Source organism: Xiphophorus couchianus, chromosome 1, assembly GCF_001444195.1.
Source record: "Xiphophorus couchianus chromosome 1, X_couchianus-1.0, whole genome shotgun sequence".
Lineage (NCBI taxonomy): Eukaryota > Metazoa > Chordata > Actinopteri > Cyprinodontiformes > Poeciliidae > Xiphophorus > Xiphophorus couchianus.
The window spans coordinates 12,434,682-12,454,438 of record NC_040228.1 but is presented as its reverse complement, the minus strand read 5'-3'; the positions used below and the strand labels follow the sequence as shown (position 1 = coordinate 12,454,438).

Genomic DNA, 19,757 nt, shown 5'->3' with positions numbered 1-19,757 from the left:
GCTTCAATGTGGGTGTAACGTGAATGAGAACCGAACCAGCCAATAGGAGGCGGGATATCTCTGGTCAGCGTTGTGGACCAATTAGAATTCTCGGCCGAAGTGCGTTGTGTCATCTAGGCGCCCTCTGATTGGTGGATGCTGTACGTGGGCGTACGTAATCTGTTGCATCACGTTTGGAACAGAGGAAGGAGGAAGCAAGCACCGAGAGAGGAGAACCCGAGGAGAAGCAGCTCGACTCTCATTTTACCTCGTCTTACCTTTCAGCTACTTTACCCGAGGAAAATCATGGCTCAGTAAGTTTTCTAAATACGCCGTACTTATTTTGGCAGTGGCACAACAATTGGTTGTTGTCGACGTTTATGCTTTATATGTAGCAGTTCTTTAGCCTGTTTTAAAAGGGGTAATCTTCTCTGTTGCAAAGTTTTAGTAGTTTTCTTGCTGAGTATATAAAAAAGCTCTTGCCATAAGTACAAATAAATATTTGACATGACATTTAACATGTAAAACTACACGGATTAGTGGCTCAGTAATCACATTGTACTCTGGGAATTGAAGTCATCTTGGGCTCTAATCTAAAGGCCCTTTATTTTAGTAAAAGAGCCAGGAAACCCATACCAAAGTGATGTAAAAGTTTTTTAGTATTCCAGTCTGATGCCAATCTGCCGTCAGATCCTGACATTATATATTATAAGATTCCTCTTGATTTCAGAGCAGACATTGCACTGATTGGGTTGGCTGTCATGGGCCAGAACCTCATCATGAACATGAACGACCATGGCTTTGTGGTAAGACCCTGACTTTCCTTTATTTACATTTCTCCTTGGTACATCGTGTTCTGCTGTTGTTGTGGGTTTTTTTTCCTCCTCAGTATGAGCAACATCTCTGCTCTGCAGGTCTGCGCTTACAACAGAACCGTCTCCAAGGTGCACGACTTTCTGCAGAACGAGGCAAAGGGCTCTAAGGTGGTCGGGGCGGAGTCCCTGGAGGACATGGTGTCCAAGCTGAAGAAGCCCAGGAGGATCATCCTGTTGGTTAAGGCTGGACAGGCAGTGGATGACTTCATTGATAAACTGGTTGGTGTTTTTCTACCAAAACATCAAGAAAAAAAAACTAAACTATGAAGTGTTGTATTCTTAAGAGTCCAATTGTATGATACCCTTGAATAAACATGCAATCCTTTCTATACATTTGCACAAAGATTTAAAACAAAATAACCAACCTGAACTCATTTTAACTAGAGAAGGAGTAATTATTCCTACTGCTGCTGAAATGGCAGAATAAACACCAGGTATACAGGTATATTTACGGTCTGGAAATGAAAACTAAACAGCCATGTTTTTCATTCTTGTAAGCAAGAGGAGAGAGTAGAAAGGTGGGGAAAGGCAGAACTGTTAATTTATGTGGCATAGAGAGGGAGGTAATAATGTTTCATATTCATTGAATACATAAACAATAAAAAAAAAACACAATTTGTGGTCTATAAAGACAGCAATAAACAGCATAAACATTGACAAATTTTGGGAGTGTAATTTAAAAAAGAAATCAAGTTAAGAATATTGTTATAATTTCATTTTCTGTTGAATTTAAAACCGAAAAATGTGTAGAAAATAAATCTAAAATCATCAGCTCAGACTTCAAAAAGAAGAGAAATTCAGTATCAGCTGAGATGATTGGTGCATCTCTATTTTAAACTTTGGAGCATTATCACATAAGCTGTTAACAGTTATGAAATAATTTCATTTTTAAAGGCTCAGTATGCCTTTATCTTAAATCCACTTCGTATTCTTTTTTTTTTTTTCTTTTACAGGTTCCTCTGTTACAAGCCGGAGACATCGTTATCGATGGAGGCAACTCTGAGTACAGAGACACGACTGTAAGTCACAGAAGTTTGGCAGAAACGTTTTTTTTTTATTTATTTCCCAGCATAAATTTTCAAAGTTGCTCTTGTGTTTTGGTCACACAGCGGCGGTGTAAGAGCCTGAAAGAGAAGGGCTTGCTGTTCGTTGGGAGCGGAGTGAGCGGTGGAGAGGAGGGAGCTCGCTATGGACCCTCGCTCATGCCAGGGGGACATAAGGAGGCCTGGTGGGTCCTAAAAAAAAATACTGAAAGTTGCCTTTTCTCTCGTGGTTAAAAGTTAATGTTTGCAATTAGCTGGTTAAATATAAACATTTGACGTTATTCATTTTTAAAGGCCACATATTAAAGACATCTTCCAGAGCATTGCTGCTAAGGTTGGGACAGGAGAGCCTTGCTGTGACTGGGTGGGTGCAGCCGTTTCTTCTTTAAACATTTAGGGTCCAGCAGCTCCGGCTGTGCGGCGTTGGCTGACGTCGTTGTGCGTTTGTTGGGGCAGGTCGGAGACGAGGGCGCGGGTCACTTTGTAAAAATGGTCCACAACGGCATCGAGTATGGAGACATGCAGCTGATCTGCGAGGCCTACCACCTGATGAAGGACGTCCTGGGGATGGACCACGATGAGATGGCGCAGGTGAGGTTTGGGAAGAGAGCGTCCGTCGACGTTATTTTTCCCGCCTTTTGTCGGTGTCGTGTTAACTCCCTTCTGTTTTAAAATGGTCAGGCGTTCGACAGCTGGAACAAGACAGAGCTGGACTCCTTTCTGATTGAGATCACGGCCAACATCCTTAAATACAAGGACGCCGACGGGACGCACCTGTTGCCCAAGATCCGTGACAGCGCCGGACAGAAGGGCACGGGGAAATGGACGGCCATTTCAGCCCTGGAGTACGGCACACCCGTCACTTTAATCGGTAGGAGGAAATAAGAAATGAGGAAGTTTCTTGTTTCCCTTCATCCTCCTGCAGTTCTGGTTTCTTTCAGTAAACTCCACTCCTTGTAACAAAAAGGATTAGGACACACCTGCTAGGATTACAGCGTCAGACAGTTATTGAAGAGTAAAGGTCAGATTTATTTCAAGTCAACAAGCGTTTGTTAGATGTGATTGTTACGAGGCTGCAGGTTAACAAGATGGAGGCTTTTCTGGCTGCTTGCTCCTCTCTAGTGACATAAGAAGGATTTGGACTTGTTTACTTTTATATTGTTGTGATTATCTCAGAAGTACATGAAGTAAGGCTAACATTACAAAAACAGAGAGAACTCACTCTAAAGGACACGACTGTAAGTAAATCAGCTCCGAGAGAAAAAGTTGGATCTTTTTTAGCATGAACCTCCCCGTTACCAAACCCATCCAGGCTTTGTTAGGATTAGCTTTTTTTTTAATGCCGTTCGCTCTGCTGCTGTCGGCCGCCGCACACTAAAAAGACCTTCATTGTGTGAGAAGTGTCCCAGCTTGTGTGGGGCAGTGTGCATGGGGGGGGATTTCAGAGGCCTCACCAATTTTTCTCTTGCATCATCTAACTGGGCAGTTTGTTTTTCGCAAAGTCATGCTGACTAAACGGAGTCTTTACAGTAGAAAAGGATTTTATTATTTATGTGTTAAACCTTAAGATTTCTGCGTTCTGCGACACACCTACTTAAACTCCATAAATAATGCTGAGTCATGCTGATTGTAATTTAACAGCGCTCTGTTGATTAGATTGTGCTGCTTCACGTCAGCTCCTCTACGTCTGCTCTGAGAGATTTCAGGAAATCTAATCGTCGTCTGTCCCTGATTTCGTATTCTCTCCTCCTCCCTTCTTTCCTGCGTCTCAGGGGAGGCCGTCTTTGCCAGATGCCTGTCCTCTCTGAAGGAAGAGCGGGTCCAGGCCAGCCGCAGCCTCTCCGGGCCGCAGGGGGTCAAATTCAACGGCAACAAGGCTGCTTTCCTGGAGGACATTAGGAAGGTGGAGAATTGGGCTCCTGAAATGCATCATTATTATTATCATTATTTGTCGATATTTGTTTAACCCTTAACTGTCACGAGGTCTCTGGTGTCCTTACAGACCATTTGGATAACATGGAAGCGTTTTCAGGCTGGCAGTTAAGGGGTTAAAACAACAACAGTAATATTCAGTATTAAGTCGAAATTGTAGCATTTTGTCAAATATTTAACAACTTCAATTTAAAAATTTGTTTGTCTCAGTACATTGTTAGCTACCGGCAAAATCTGCTTTGCGGATGGCCAATATGGAGCTAAAATTGTGCTGTAGATTAGATTTTATTGTGCTACAGCTTATCTGAGAAAATAAAGCACCACAAAATCTATCTGCATTTTTGGCTACAGATGTATCGGCATGAAATCAGAACCTGATGAACACAAATGTTGCTCCAAAAATCTGGTGAACTACGGTAAAATAACAATAGATTAAACAGAAAAGTAACAAAACTACATCAACACTAATGAAGGTTTGTAAACACCATAACTTATTATTATTACGTTTACTGTTGTTGCTGACAGGAGGATTTTATTTGACCTAAAACAGAGTTCGAGTTTCGCTTTGCTGCAGTCGTTGAATCTCTTAGAAAGTTTAAACTAAATTAACTCAATAATACCGCAAAAATGGATACATATAGAAAAGTGTGGCACAATTTAATATTGTTTAACATTTAATATTGTTTAATATTTAATATTGTTGCTTTCCAAGTTATTATGAAGGACAAGCCGCAGTACGCGCAGGTTTATGAAGGTGTTCTAACATTGACGTTTTAGGGAACTCATCTTCTGTTGAGCATGGCAGATTTCCTGTTTTAAACCTGAGCAGGTGGAAGTGTGAGCTCCTGCATATCGCAGCAGCCTGGGCTTCAGAATATTCTGCCCTGTTAAAGCGATTGTTTTTGTTTCTGCAGGCTCTCTACGCCTCCAAGATCATTTCCTACGCGCAGGGCTTCATGCTGCTGCGGCAGGCGGCCAAAGAGTTCGGCTGGACGCTCAACTACGGCGCCATCGCCCTGATGTGGCGAGGAGGCTGCATCATCCGAAGGTGCTACTCAGCGTTGTTCCATCCTCATTTCATGCATGTTTTAATAAAAGATACACAAGGCTTCAGTAAAACGTCTTTCTACTGCCTGAGAAAAAAAGCTTTACTGCTGTGATGTTAAGGAAGTTAAATTGGATCTTTTTTTTTTATTGTGTTGTAATGTGGGAATTTTAGTGGAAGAAAGTGTGACCTTTCCTTTACAGTCAGATGGAGTGAAGAATGATGACACCGTGGTTGATCATCTGATGGAAAATGTTGCATCAATCTAAATCACATACAACGTCTCTCTGTCTCTCTCTCTTTCTCTCTCTCTCCAGTGTTTTCCTCGGTAAAATCAAAGAGGCGTTTGACCGAGACGCTGACCTGCAGAACTTGTTGTTGGACAATTTTTTCAGTAATGCTGTGCAAGACTGCCAGGTATGAAGAAGTGGGAAGTCGAGCAAACCCAAGCTTACAACAGCCGCATTGACAAAGTCTATTTCCTTCTTGTTACAAAGAAAAGCTGTGATGCAAAGCTGTGACTTATTGCTGTAACTTTCAGCTGTCTGCTAAGATCTCTTTACATTTCGGATCAAGTAAATTCCGTCCAAGTTGTTGGAAAACGAAGCCTGGCAGCCGATTTCAAGACGTCCTTATTTTAAAATTTACTGAACCTATTTTAATTAAGACAGATTCACACGTTTAGAACTTGCTGCAAATATAAAATCTGTTCTTCCTGACCAGATGTGCTGCATGTAAGCAGCTTGGATGAAGCTCTCATTTTTTACCTTCTGTCTGTAGGAGTCGTGGCGCAGAACGGTCTGCGCCGGCGTCCAGCACGGCATCCCGATGCCCTGCTTCACCACGGCTCTGTCCTTCTACGACGGATACAGACACGACATGTTGCCTGCCAACCTGCTGCAGGTAAATATGGCAACAGCTGCTGGAATCGGCTCCCACTGAGTAGAGGGTCGAGTCTTGCACACAGAGAACATGTAGGAGCTGCGTGTTGGGAACTGTTTCTGTGACCACATGTTGTTTTTCCACATTTTGCCATATTACGACCACAAACTGCTGTGGTTTCCAGCACGACGTAGACCATAAGACCTTAGACAGGTCAGGGAGGAAGTTGTGGAGAATTTATGTTAAAGGTTTGGACGTCTAATGGAGCACTGTTCAATCCATCAACCATTGTTACCAATACTGCTTAGTCAGAGTAGCAGCCATTTTTGGAATAAGGCGAGTTGGTGTTCTGTTAAAAATCAGGCTGGAGAGACAGCATAAGTCATCGTCCAATGAATCGGAAGTTGAAATTTTTAGTGTACACGTAAAACACTGTGTATGAGAGGAAATGCTGCTCATCACGTCTGTCATAAAATATGGTGGCAGGATGAGCTGATGGGTAGATAAATCCTGCGAGAAAACCTGTTGGAGGTTTTAAAGGTTTGAGCACCTACAGTAGACTGGTTTAGAGCAAATTATATGCATGTGTTAAAATGGCCTAGTCAAAGTCTGGACCTAAATCTAGCTGATCTTTGGCAAAGAATGTAGCTGCATAAAGCTGGTGGAGACATACCCTAAAAGACCTGCAGATGTCTAAATTAAGTTGCTAAATTAATTCAGGAAAGTTGAATTCAAATCAACACTCTTTATTTAATTTGATTAAAAATATCTAAAAACTATAACTTTCCAGTTCAAGATAATGTACAAATGTGTTGATCTATCACATAAAGCTACAATTGAACACATTGGCATTTGTGGTTGAGATGTGAGCAAGATCAAGTGGTGTGAAGGTATCCGTTTTGATCATCAGTCGCTGACAAGTAGCTCATGTGGCTTTGATTTTGTTGTTTTCAGGCGCAGAGGGACTACTTTGGCGCTCACACATACGAGCTGCTTTCAAACCCCGGGCATTACATCCACACCAACTGGACGGGCCACGGCGGAAACGTCTCCTCTTCTTCCTACAACGCTTAACAACCACCCCCACCTGGTGCAAAACCCCCCAAAAAACAACCACAAATAAGATGAGTAAAAGAGGACATTGCTTGGAAAAGAAGAGCCTGGGTCCCACATTCCAGCTTCATAACCAACCTCAGCTTCATCCTGACTTTTACTCTTCAGAGACCTCTTGCAGTTTTATTTATCAAGAAATGGGACCATAGCGTGTTTCTGCTTCTGACCTGTTCTGATGTAGCAACAATCACACACACAACAACCCGTTGACCTCATCTGGACACCAGGCCAACGTTCATCAGTCGTGTCGGACCCAGTGTTAACACTGGATTAAGGTGAAGCGTTGCACTGATCTGTAAAAGGCTAAATAAAGATTTCAATCCCTTTATAATTAGCTTTGATGGTCCTTACACCGTGTGAGCTGTGAACAAGACTAAGGTTTGTTTGTGTGTAGCTCTAAATTAGGAAATTCATTACAGACTCTGGTAGTCTCACAGAGACGGACAGACAACTGGAAATAAATGGAGGCCTTTGAATGTAAGCTTTAACGACATTGACACATCAAGAGTCACGACATGCAAATTCTCTTTTTCAAGTTTGCCCCAATTTTATGGTTATCTATTTTTGCTTCAAAGTGTAATTTAAGTTGTTGTCCAGCAGGGGGACTTTAGGTTGCAGAGTGAACAAAGCCTCTGAGTAAACTAATATTTGTTTTTCGGATTTCATTGGAATTTAAACTGTTTAATTGTATTTGTTGCTACCAGAGATCCTTCCAGCCCACAGCATCACCATCACCAACCGCTCCTCAAACACACTTAGATGATATGATTTGTGGTATTTGGGGTAAATATTATTGAAGTATTTTTGATCCTGAGGGTGACAGTCTGGGTCAGATTACTAAAACTGACAGGATATGACGTTTCAACAGAAAAACGATCCGAAACAAATTGAAACAGAAAGTCAAACATTTGCACCTAGTTCCTGTTTAAATTAATTTCAATTTAATTTTGCTGTGTAATCACCACCACAATCGAGAAGAAAAGTTCAAATTAAAACTCCAAAATTAAATCAATAATGGGACTTTAAATGTGAGGAAAACACAAAACATCAAAAGCTAAATCAGTGAACTGTCCCTTGATTCACTGAACATCTTCAAGCTGATGGCCAGATTGGGTTTTAAAAAAATTCCTCCTTTTGTTCTAGCTTCAGTAATAGATGGAGCAATGCAGCAGCTATTGCACCCAACACAGGGAAGGATGCTGCGCCTGCCAACACAGCTGTTACCACACTCACTGGTAATCGGCAAACACAGCTTCATTACACCTCACCTTACCTTGGGTGACTCTTGCGTTGAGGTTAGCATAACGTTCCCCATCTCTCGTCATGGGACACTTCAGATCTTTACTTCGTGTGTTAAATCTTATATCTTAAAGCAGAGCAAATATAGTATAAATATTGTTGCTGATTTATTAAGGGACACAATAAGACTCAGTAACCAGTCACTGGTAACCAGTGACCAGTAGACTCAGTACAGTAACCAGTAGACTGAGTCACTAGGTAAACTTTTCAGCTCTTGTCTTCTTGCAGACCATTGATTAGCAGCTGTTGCATGAGAGGCTATCAGAGCTCAGTGAAGCCTTACGGAGGTGAAACTGTGACTCATCTGCATTAAAGAGAGGACAGACACTAAGGAGATGCATAATGGAGCAGGTTCAATTTCCCTTTATCCACACAATGGACGTGCAACCAATCTGAACTATTTCAGCAGTGTGAAAGTCGTATTATTTTATTACGGTAAGGTCAATTTCTTGCATAATAAGGCTTTAAAAAGTACAACCTCAAACTAAAATGCCGGAGGTTAGTGATGTAAAAACCTTTCCCACAAGTAATGTGACATTATCCTGTACAATTCAACTTAAAAATAAGCCAATCTGTTATTTTTAAATGCATTGTGACCAGGTGTGCTCCATTTGTGTTTTGTAAGGCAGACAAACTGTCGAGCTATGGGAATAACTCTTAAGAATCAGACAACGGATCAGGTGCCTTAAATGTTATGAAAAAACTGGAGTATAACTTTGACTAGACCTCTATGCAACACCAAGTAACAAGTCTTTAATAAGTAATTAATATTTCCACAAACCTACAGCTGTAGATCAGGCAGCCTTTGCATATGTGTGAGTACAAAGAGCTGCTGACGTCAACACCAGCTGTGTGAATCAGGCACCAAAACACACAGATTGTCATTAGGCCAAAAATATTTTCCATTTTGCATTTTCAAATCAGCTGTCACAATTTAATCCTTTCTAAATTCATTTAGATACATTTCACTGGGTACTCTTGCTTCCTTCTATGAGCCAAGGACATGACTGTGAGGTTAATTGGTCTCTAATTTATCCTTTGGTATGAGTGTGTGTGCATGGCTGTTGTTAACAACTGATAACGAAGATATTTTGTAGTTTATTACATTTAGTTAACGTTTTTCTTTTTGTTTCAATTTGATCGGTGTTACCAATTAAGCAGTCTAATTTCTAGCTTCCTTAATGCGTTAAAAAAAAAGATCCCTTGAAATAATCAAGGTGCAACAGCACAACCTGCTGGAGGAAGACTGTAACTACACCCCAACTAGTCAAGTTGAACACCTTGCATTACAAATGTGAATATGTAGCTGCTGTCCTAGGAAAGCATGACAAATCCTTCCAGTCAGGAGGAATGGGGCCAAAGGTCCAGCAATCTATTGTGGAAGGATATTTAATCTGTCTCAAATTACTCATCTCTACTAAATGCAAAGATAAAACCAGAACTTTAAATACACTAAATACAAAAACACATCCTACCACTTTCTTACCAGGTTCAGCAGCCTCTTCACAAAGTCTTTAGCATTTTCTGTTTTTTTTTTTTAAGAATAATTTGCACATTCAGATCAGAATGTTCCCTCTCTCTAACATTCAGAACCCGCCTCCTTCCGCAGTGGTATGATGGCAGGACGTTCCCATCATGTCTGTACTGGCATATAATTGTTTGAACAGATGAACGCGGCGCCTTCAAGCATCTGGAAATTGTTCTCCAGGATGAACCAGACCTGTGCAGCTGCACGATTCTCTTCCAGATGTCTTACGCAGTGTGTTCCAGGTGTGCCTCCAATTAAATCAAATGTGTCAATTAACCTACTGGAAGTGTCCAAAGCCATGACGTAATCATCCGGGCTTTCCCTCATCCATGGTAATCGTCCTTATTTTGAAGTAGTCAATAAGTAAATAAATATTCACATATTCCCATTACTTGTGGTTGTGGCAAGTATAAATAATATTGATAATTCTAAATGACCTAAATTAAGAGAAGTTTGGCTGATTTGCTTTCAGGCAGAGAGGAAAAAAAATATGATTCATGTCTTTTGAGTGGTTATATCTGAATGTACAAGTAGAAATAGGTTTGGTAATCTGAAGGGAGGATTAACACCACAGTGAAAAAAAAAGGTGGATTTCACCACATACTCGTTTAAATATATTTAGGATTAATTCTCAACTCCTAGTTAAGTTTACATAAAAAAAATATATAGATTTTTCTTTAACAATGTGCTCACAACCACTCTGATCATACTCCATCCCTCGCTGTCTCCAAGGAGACAGTGAACGGTCATCAAATGCAAGGAACATGTGACGTCAGTCACTTTTCTCTGCAAGCTTCCCGCTCAGGATAGAGCATCACCTGCTCTTCATCGTGGTTAGCGAGACCATACAGATTAGAAACACATTTCTCAACTCACAAACTATAGAAATGATCCCTGAAAGTATAGTCTTGACTCATCAAACCTCCTCCACGTCTTCTAGTACGAACCTCTTACCCTTCTGAGTGACGGTGCAGACAACGCGTTGCAATCTCTACAGGTAATTAATGTAAAACTTAATACATCTACACAAACCCCATTTAGGTGGTTGTAATTAAATTGGTAAAAGTATAAAGTGTCCTGTTGCAAATTATGTTTAGTTACATAAAATAGGTGACCTCTCAACTTCCAGAAATTTAGCTGCACATAAAACAGAAGCATAACTCATAACGTAAATATAAATGCTGCATTAAAATAGGAAAAACTAGGATATAAATAAGAGTTCATATATTTGTATTCTCTTGTTACCCATAAGGCACTGCGTTTTAATGTTCCACAGCTCACACGCTTCTATCCCACGTGGTAGAATATGCCAACAACAGACTCACTCTCCCCCCCTGTCACGGTCTGCTACATGCAAACTGGGGGGTCGCTATTCAATAAGTGTGCGGTCTTCAGTGTTCCTAAATTAAACCAAATGACAAAAATGATAAAATAGAAAGGCATATACGTGATGCATATGGTAGATGCAATTTAAATACTCGTAGTCTGTAAGTCTCTCGCTCAAAATGGATAGTTCATTCCTCAAAAGCAAATATGCAAGTCAAAGAAACTCGGTGTCATCTAAAAGTAAAGTCCTGGCATGTTTGTGGAGAAGATAGTCAAGTGGCTTTGTCATGTTTTCATGCAAAACGTCAGACCTTGCTGACACTACCTGAAAATGCTAAAGAATGCTACACTATTTGCAAAGCCGTTTAAATTGTAATGTGTTTAGTTGTTACACATTACTGTACTTATTCAGGACACTTATACTCCACTGCTGCCTAGTCGTCTGCTTTGCTGTGAAACAAAATAAGCACTTTTGCACGGTCACAATCTTTTTTTCTTAATGATAAAAGAAATTTCTGCAAATACTTGTACATATTGCTCAGTTATCTTTATTTCCTCTAAAGTTTATACTTTGTAAGCTGTGAGTGCTTGAAAACCAAAGTACAATTCCTTGTTGGTTAACACAACCTTGACCTGCATACAAATGCGTCACATTTTTGCTGCATTATGCTCTATGCAGTTGTTTTTTCCACAGCATTATGCATAAGCCAAGTACAAACGTATTTACAACAGAGAAAAGCTTTACACAACTGTAAACAATATTAATCAAAGTTGAGGTTCACTGAGAGAAATTGCTCAACTTGGCAAACTTTTTAAAGAAATAATAAAACATAATTTTGACAGATTTTGAAAACTAGCTGAACAGTTTGGTATGTAACGATTCCGGCAATGAAATGATTTATAGGGAATAAGTATCCAGGATTCATAAGTATAGTTCATTTGGACTGACATAAGCAAATGACGTTATAGAAATTCAGAGAATTTTATGGAAGCAACTGATTCATGTCTGAAAGCAATAACAATTTGCTGGAAAATAATGAGACATATGGTGACTAAATGTTGTGCAAGTTGAATTAGTGATCAAAATAAAACAGAATCCAAGCAGAGAAATGAACCAAAGCAATTGAGAAAAAGTAAACACTTTGTAGAATTGCATGACTGCTTAACCAAAGGCCTTAGGGGACACGGCTCCTTTTCATTGCGACTTGTTGTGCGTCAGTAGGTCAGAATATGAAAGATTTGATGGCGTGCAACACAATATCTCTACATTAAAATTATTGTGTTACAACTTGATCTTAGGTCAAATTCAAATATTTGAAGAAGTTGAGTTCTAGCTTTTAATCATCAAAACAAACGAAAAGCAAACACTTGGAATATAATTTTGTATGTAATTAATCCATGCACCAGTTTCACTTAAAAAAAAAAAAAAGAATTTTTAAGTCAGAGGTCTTAAATGAAAATCACAGCACAGAATAAATAATAATATATAACTCTGCAAAACTGTCAGCTATCTCAAGTAAAAAATAACATGCTTACCAAAACTGAGACCACATACAACTTAAAAATAAAACCCTACTTTTTATTTTACATTGCAACACTAGTATCAATACACAAAGTGTGATTTTGCACTCAGGTCTTTATACTTAAAAATGCCAATGCACTTCTTCATGAAGGTAAACAGCTATCAACATATCCTGCTATGCTAATACAACTTTTGATCACAATAAATATAAGGTTTTATACTCGCATATACCAGTAACTTGTGAAGTATTTATGAACATGATCTAGTGAGGTAGAATTGAACAGTTTTTGGAGAACAAAATGAAATTTCTAACAAGCAGGATGACTTTGGTCCCAATGTGTCAAAGCAAACAAATATGTGAATATAATTTTGATATCACTCTAACTGAGTGGTCGAATGTTTCTTGCTAATGAGGAGACGTAGATCCTTCCCAGAATTAAGGCGATTTCGGCTTCGTCATCAAGCGTCGCTGACTCCAAACTGCTGCTCAGAAGAAAATCTGGCTTTTTCCAAATCCGACGACCCTAGACATGTGAATTAAAGTGTTGGCAATTCAATTAAAGTCAAAAACAAGTCTTTGTCAAGAGGGTATTTTCCCTAGTTAAATTAAGTTTTATTTCACACTTCCCTTTGATTCACAAAACATAGAAAAATGCATTCGAAACCACTTCAAACACAAACTTTCAATGGGAACTATTCAAACATTCACCAGGAACATCTTCCAAACTTCAGCACTCTTTCAGTGTTTTCCCCCCTCCCTTCACACAGACTTCACAAACAAAGTCACATTTTCACACAAAGAGGGTGGTAACAACGAGAAAATAAGACGAGCATTCACATCGCATTGGACAGCAAGAAAAGATCTACTAAAAGATACAGATATTCATAGCACTTGACAATTCAGTGTGATTTTTTTTTTAAATATAAAAAAAATCAGGGATGGATAGAAAAACGGTACGAGTAAGCAGAAAACTCAGGGATCTTGAGATGCCAGAAATGTCCTTGTGATGGTCACTGAGAACACACACGTACTTTGCTTCTTCCTCTCACACTCGCACAAAGCCACAGGTTCTTCTCACCTCTCCCAGGCATTTGTCTTTCAAAAAAATATATAAATAAAGCACAAACAGTTCTTGCTTTCCTTCCTTTTGCTCACTCTCATTCGGTCCAACACCAAATCCACTCATCGAGATCAAAAAGCGACAGGGGCAGACAAGATTTCTATATCCCGAAAAGAGGGAGAAATAAAAAAAAAAAAAGAGGGGAGAGAAAAGAAAGGCAACACCCACCGTCTAACACCGTATACGCAGAGTGAAGCTGTGTTCTCGGATGATAAAGCATTTACACGTGGGAGGAGGGGAAGGGATACTGAGATCTGCCGAACATTGCAGCCAATGAAGCGACTCCTCCCGGGAAATTGTGAAAGAGTTGGTGAACTGCGAAAGAAACGTTCATGAAGGCGTTTCCAAAAGAAAAGAAAAATAAAACAAACCAAAGAAATACAATATGATGCATAAATATATATAATTATCTGACAGCCAGCTTTCGACGGACTGCAGGGAGACCTCAGCAAACTCGTGCACGTTTATAAATAGTTATGGTACATGCACGGCCGTCTCTTCGTAACATATTCTCACAAACAAAACTACGTAGGAGGATTCCACAAACTAAATGTTTTACCCATTCAATGCATGACTACACTGTCAGTCACACCAGTAGAAATGTTCGCTTTTAATAAAATAAAAGGCAGTGTTTCTTTCTTAAATAAGATATAAGCCATTCCTTCCTGTAGGTATACTTACCAGATTTGCCTAACAGCAAGAGAAAACATCAACTCTCACCTAGCTCTACATTCCCCAGCTAGAAGACTTAGACTCCATTGACGTGCCAAAGCCGGAGCTGAAGCCGCTGCTGGAGGCCGTGTTAGTGCCTCCGGCCCAGCCCAGGCTGGCTGAGCTGGGGCTGCTGTAGCTGGTGCTGGCAGAGCTATACGTCTGATCTCTGGTGGTAGAGGCTGTGCCTGCCGCTGTGGTCAAGCCCTGCTGGTTAGCCAGCATGCCCATCATTCCCCAGCTGCTCTGCAGCGCTGCCTGAGCTGCTGCCACCATCGCTGGGTTAAGGCCCAGAGCCCCAAAGTTAACCCCTCCACTACCGCTGCTTAGCCCCCCGCGATTACTGCTGTACCCCTGACTGAACCCGCCAGCCCCAAACCGACCCCGATCCATCATTTGCCTACTGTTATTGTGTTTGGGCTCAGCGTTGGAGATGTGCACGCTGACGCCCTTGATGATCAGGTCCTCTCCGCACAGAGCCTGGGCGACCTAGGGAAGAACAGAAGGAGAACATTTAACACCACAGGCTGTTGTTTACTTCAGCCTACAGCTGAGCAATACTATTCCTAATCGTTTGTGCTTTCTTTATTAATTCAATGCTTTGCAAAAGTATTCACCCCTCTCAAAAGTTTCCGCATTACAACTGCAGACTTCAGTGTCATTTCAGGGACAGTTGTGGTGATAGATCAACTATAAGGCAGCTCATACTTTTATAAGGGAGAGAAAATGTATGTACTTAATTTGTTTTTACGAAAAAATGATGTTTAGTCAGAATTTGTCTTCAATGTGTTTGAAGACAAAAACATTTCTGCAGCAGCAAGTCTTTTCAGGTATGTCTTTACCGGCGTGTTTTTTGAGACTGAAGTTTTAACCCATTCATCTCTGTAAAACAATTCAAGCTTAACATACACAAACATTTGTGGATGTAAAATAAATAACGTGAAAAATGTTTGAGAGGTGTGAATGCTATTTATTGTTTACTGCAACATCTTAAAATTTGAGCTAATATTCAGTGTAAGTGAAGAGTAGCAGCTCTTACCTGATCATCAGCAAACGTGACAAATGCAAAGGCCCGGAAAGGTTTGGGAATGAAGACATCAGTGACTTCACCGTACTGCATGAAGTACTGCCTCAGATCGTCCGTCGTCATGTCCTCTGTGCAGCGGCCAACAAAGATTTTGCGGCTCCGCATCGGTTCATCGGGAGAAGCCTGGGGAGAGAAAAAAGCCCGATCAGATTATAGATAGAGCGTTTGATTATGTACAATCTATTGTGATGATTTAAAAAGTGATTCTCAAAACTTCTAAACAGCGATAATGAAGGAATGTGACTAAATCTTAACAGTGAATAAAAACATCAAATTCTCATTTTCTAGAGTATTCTGTTATGGTGTCCAGCTTACCTTTGAGTTCGGAAGTTTGCAGTCACACCATCGTCCGTCAATCATGTGTCTCTGAGCAATGACTTTAGTTTGCGTCTCATAGTCTGCAAAGCGGACGAAGCCAAAACCTTTTGAGTTGCCAGTTTTTGCATCTCTCTTCACCTGGAAACAGCAAAGAGTGAGAATGGCAGATTAATTTTCACTTTAAAATTGCTATTCAGTATAGTTAGAGCTTAATAGGAGGGGGAAAAAACAGGAGCATTTAAAGTTAAATGAGACATTAGTACCTGCACCATAATGACCTCCCCAAAGGTGCTAAAATAATCCTTCAAGTCTTGTTCTGTTGTTTTCCAAGGCAACCCGAGGACTATGAGGTCTGACGTTTTCTGAAAACCTCTTTTAATTTTAACAGCCGACGCCGCGTCGATTTCCTCCATCTTCCTTTTGTTATCTGCAAAGAACCAATAATATTCTGGCATAAGAAAAAAATAACACAATCACAAAAATCTAATTAGACACACGGAGAACGGAAAGTAAACATCCACAGAATCAACTATAAACCAAGACAATTTATTCTGTGCCATTATATGTATTTGATATACAGCTACGTTTATTAATGATGCAGCTCCAGCTTAAATGTCAGGATTTACTGACAGGTTGGTAACACATTTGTAAAAAAATAAAAAATCTTATGTCACAAGCCACTATCACACCTCCTGATTTTCTTTGAAAGCATTTAAACTCAAGACTTTCTTTGGTTTACAGATTCAGGAAACTCTGTTTGACGTTAGCTTTTGACCCGACAGTTTAATTTGTCCTTTAATGCCACAATACTGAGGTCAGACTGGTTCAGGTATTACCTGTCTGACAGGGCGTGATATTGTTTTTTTTTTTAAAGTCACACATCAAACCTTGATGTTTAATTCAAACCTTAACTTTGACAAACAGATTTGGTCAGACGCATGGGGATCCACTTTTAAAGTTAGAACTCTATTGTATTTTGAAGAAAACACTGGATTCACAGTTTAATTGGTTCTTATTATTGGCCCTTCTTCATTTTATATGTGACTTTAAACATGTTTTTGCTCACCAATGATGCTCTGAATGGACAGGCACTTGTAGCTCTTAAGTTCTGGACCAAACTGCCCCTCATCTAAAAGCAAATCATTGCTGAATGGCTTTTAATACCTTAGGAGAGCAATTTTTTTTCTGTTGAACCATGTTGATCATTTACCTTATGTAACTTGTGATTTCTTGATTTGTCTGTATGTTAGTTTTGTGCTTTTGTGTTGTATTCTTAATTTTACCACTTTTTGTAGTTGTATAATGCCTGAAAAATACATTCTATATAGATAACCTTGAATTTTTTTTCTGAAACAGTGAAAAGTTTTTGAGGGATTTATGAAGGAGTGTTGATGTGGTTGATAAGTATTGTTTTCACAGCAAACTCTAAAAAAAACAAAAACTCTGTACTGTGCTCTGAGTAAGCTTTTGCTATCTTTAGGCATTTGATTATAAAGTAACACAACTGCAGAAATGCAGAGTAAAAATAGCATTTAATGGTGGGTTTTGTGCAATAGTTGCTAAATCTGACTGACTGCACACTTGCTGTAAATACAGGCTGAAGTTTGCAGACAGTCTGCTGGTAAACAACAGGAAAACGCATATCCTGTCTCACCTTTGGGATAGTTGACGACATAGACCAGGTTTCCCCAGCTGCTCTCTGGTGCATGCAGGACGCCCTCCACCAGCCGGACCCCCCTCATGCACTGGGACTCCGGGTTTCTGTACCGAAGACCACAAGCCCCCGGGAACTGGGCTGATACCGAGGATAGTAGAACAGTCCCATCGTCCTCCGAGGGGATCTCCATGGGCTCCTCGTTCTCATCCTCAGCCACCCTAATGTACAGCTCTGACATGTTGCTCCGGGATGGCTGAGCGCTGCTGGTCCGTGAGCAGTCAGCTGATGGCGGAGCTCAAGTTGCTGGTTAACTACTGAGGTGCAACGCAAGTTGGAAGGTCTTAAACGTGGCTCAGATTTTCTTCGGTTTAAATAAAAGACACAAGTGTACGGCAACGGAAGTCAGGAGCGGACAAACCGTGCTCATTCGACAGTTGTAACATTTAAAAGCTGGCGGTCATGAAAGCCCGATGTTTTCCCTCAACGGAACACGTAAACAAGTTAGCCAGCTAGCTAAAGAGCTAGCAAACTCAAAGCAGCTCGGAAAATGAATGACTATGTTTAATGTCAGCGAGTAAACACTTATTATTCCGGCTTACAAGTATGTAATCGAAAACACAATGTAAACAAAAACCTCCAGAAGTTGTTGTTTTCGGTGAAATTTGATGAAGGAAATCTGCACAGCTACACACGGCTAACAAAATGGCCGCTCATCTTGTAAAGATGACATCATCGTACTGGAACAGCTCACTTTCATGTAGGGGAGGTCGAAAAATAAAAATAAATGAAATAAAAATTATTATCACTGGTAATCTCTTTTAATAAATTATAGTTCGTGTTTTTGACGTTGTGTTAATGTTATTGTCGTGCGGGTTTTGATTTACAAATCTTAAGCGAAGTGAAAATCTTTTTAAGGCAAAACCACTTCGACTCAAGATAAAACCAAAACAAAAGGAACTCAATTAATATTCTGAGAAAAATTGGATACCTACTTTTTAAAAATGTGTAGCAAACCTAAAATAAATACCGTGAATATATTAATAAAAAAAAATTAATTACTCTGTACAGTCTTTATTCTGTGCAGACAATGCTGAAATGAAACAGGCTGGTGTAGAGACTTACTACATACAACAAATAAGAAATAAAATAGTTATGTTGAAGGTATATTCCTTCAAACTATAATTTTTCTGCATAATATTCTTAGTAATAAACAAAATAACTGAACTTTGGTTGGGAGTGTCACATCACAAAAGACACAGAAAGCAGAAGCAAGCAATACAATCTCTCTATTGCTTATATATTGTAAAGCATTCGTGTGGATGATAAGCATTGCTAGAAAAACCTACATGTATTAGGTGAAATTAATAAATTCTTTCATTTTCTACATTTGAAAGTGAATTAAATTCTGGATTCCTGTGCGTTTCTGTAAAGCAGGTTGTGTTTTCTGCAAAGCAGAAAGGAGAGGGCTCAAATATAAAAGTATGGGCCGGGTCATGATCGACTTGAGTCCAGTCTTACAAAAAAATTATCTGATGATCATTTATTAAATCCCAAAGTTGAAGACGAAAATAAAATTGAAAGTATTTGCAAAAGTTTGGTAGAGAAGGATGTGTAACAAAAGTGACTAAATTTACAGTTTTAGTGCAATAACAAAGAAGACATTGTGATCCAAAATTGCTCTCAAAGCTGTTATCAGACAGTGTGACTGATCCAATACCTTCAGCTTGTGACCTTGTTTGTTCTCCAATGTATGATAACCAGTGACCTGCTGTCATCATGGGAGAATAATATAATGATAAGATAATTTATATTGCTATTTTCATCCTGTGTTTTGTACTATAAAATATTTATTTTTCATTTAGCTTAACCAATTTTGATCATTTTTTCTTCAAAATCGCTGAATTTTCGCAATTTCCCATTCAAATGCTCGGAAGCGAAGCAGGTGAGGCCGCAGCGAACTGAGCCTCACCTGGGATTGATCAACCTCTCGCTAACTGCACTGGCTGCCATTCTATGGGAGCATGTTCCTCCTGTCTGTACGTCGCCAATAAAATGGTTAAAAACATTTGTCATCATTTAGCTTATCTATATAATGTACAGTGTCACCAACTGTGTGTGTAACGTGAATCGTGTGCTGAGGAGCGATCAGAAACCGCAGAGAACAGACTCGAGGTGAGGCAGGCAGTTCTCCTGCCTCATGGCAGGGGGCGCTCATGATCCCAGACATTGTGACTCAGCGTCTGCAGAGTAAGAGACAGCGCGCTAGTGACACAGGAAGCTATACGCATGCTACGTGTAGCGTGGCTGATACAGAGAGCG

The 19,757-nt window shown here is 39.9% G+C and overlaps 2 protein-coding genes and 1 non-coding gene across 6 annotated transcripts; 1 reads left to right on the top strand and 2 right to left on the bottom strand.

The window, feature by feature from the left end:
• Positions 1-134: 134 nt before the first annotated feature.
• On the top strand, positions 135-7,200 carry pgd (phosphogluconate dehydrogenase). Of its 2 annotated transcripts, XM_028015030.1 has the most exons (13): positions 135-293; positions 710-785; positions 894-1,073; positions 1,808-1,873; positions 1,964-2,082; positions 2,192-2,261; positions 2,354-2,488; positions 2,579-2,768; positions 3,670-3,800; positions 4,744-4,877; positions 5,192-5,291; positions 5,655-5,777; positions 6,711-7,200. In XM_028015030.1, exons 1-13 carry the CDS (start codon positions 136-138, stop codon positions 6,828-6,830), a joined length of 1,602 nt encoding a protein of 533 aa, XP_027870831.1. In that variant the 5' UTR covers position 135; the 3' UTR covers positions 6,831-7,200. The 2 variants fall into 2 exon arrangements, with proteins under 2 accessions (XP_027870831.1, XP_027870842.1); XM_028015041.1 differs by lacking the exons at positions 5,192-5,291; positions 5,655-5,777; positions 6,711-7,200 and adding an exon at positions 4,997-5,063 and having other exon boundaries at positions 4,744-4,949.
• A 3,190-nt stretch (positions 7,201-10,390) lies between these two features.
• On the bottom strand, positions 10,391-10,606 carry LOC114149520 (small nucleolar RNA U3). Its single transcript, XR_003596522.1, has one exon. It is a non-coding gene; the product is annotated as a small nucleolar RNA U3 (small nucleolar RNA).
• Positions 10,607-11,550: 944 nt separating this feature from the next.
• On the bottom strand, positions 11,551-18,169 carry tardbpa (TAR DNA binding protein a). 3 transcript variants are annotated; one of them, XR_003595531.1, is made up of 7 exons: positions 17,436-18,167; positions 16,045-16,208; positions 15,779-15,919; positions 15,416-15,586; positions 14,781-14,865; positions 13,834-13,980; positions 11,551-13,068 (listed from the first exon to the last, which is right to left on the bottom strand). XR_003595531.1 is itself a non-coding variant. In XM_028017813.1 (6 exons), the coding sequence occupies exons 1-6, from the start codon at positions 17,674-17,676 to the stop codon at positions 13,886-13,888; spliced, it is 897 nt and encodes a 298-aa protein (XP_027873614.1). In that variant the 5' UTR covers positions 17,677-18,167; the 3' UTR covers positions 13,121-13,885. The 3 variants fall into 3 exon arrangements, 2 of the variants coding, with proteins under 2 accessions (XP_027873614.1, XP_027873602.1); XM_028017813.1 differs by lacking the exon at positions 11,551-13,068 and having other exon boundaries at positions 13,121-13,980; XM_028017801.1 differs by lacking the exon at positions 11,551-13,068 and having other exon boundaries at positions 13,121-14,865; positions 17,436-18,169.
• Positions 18,170-19,757: the final 1,588 nt, after the last annotated feature.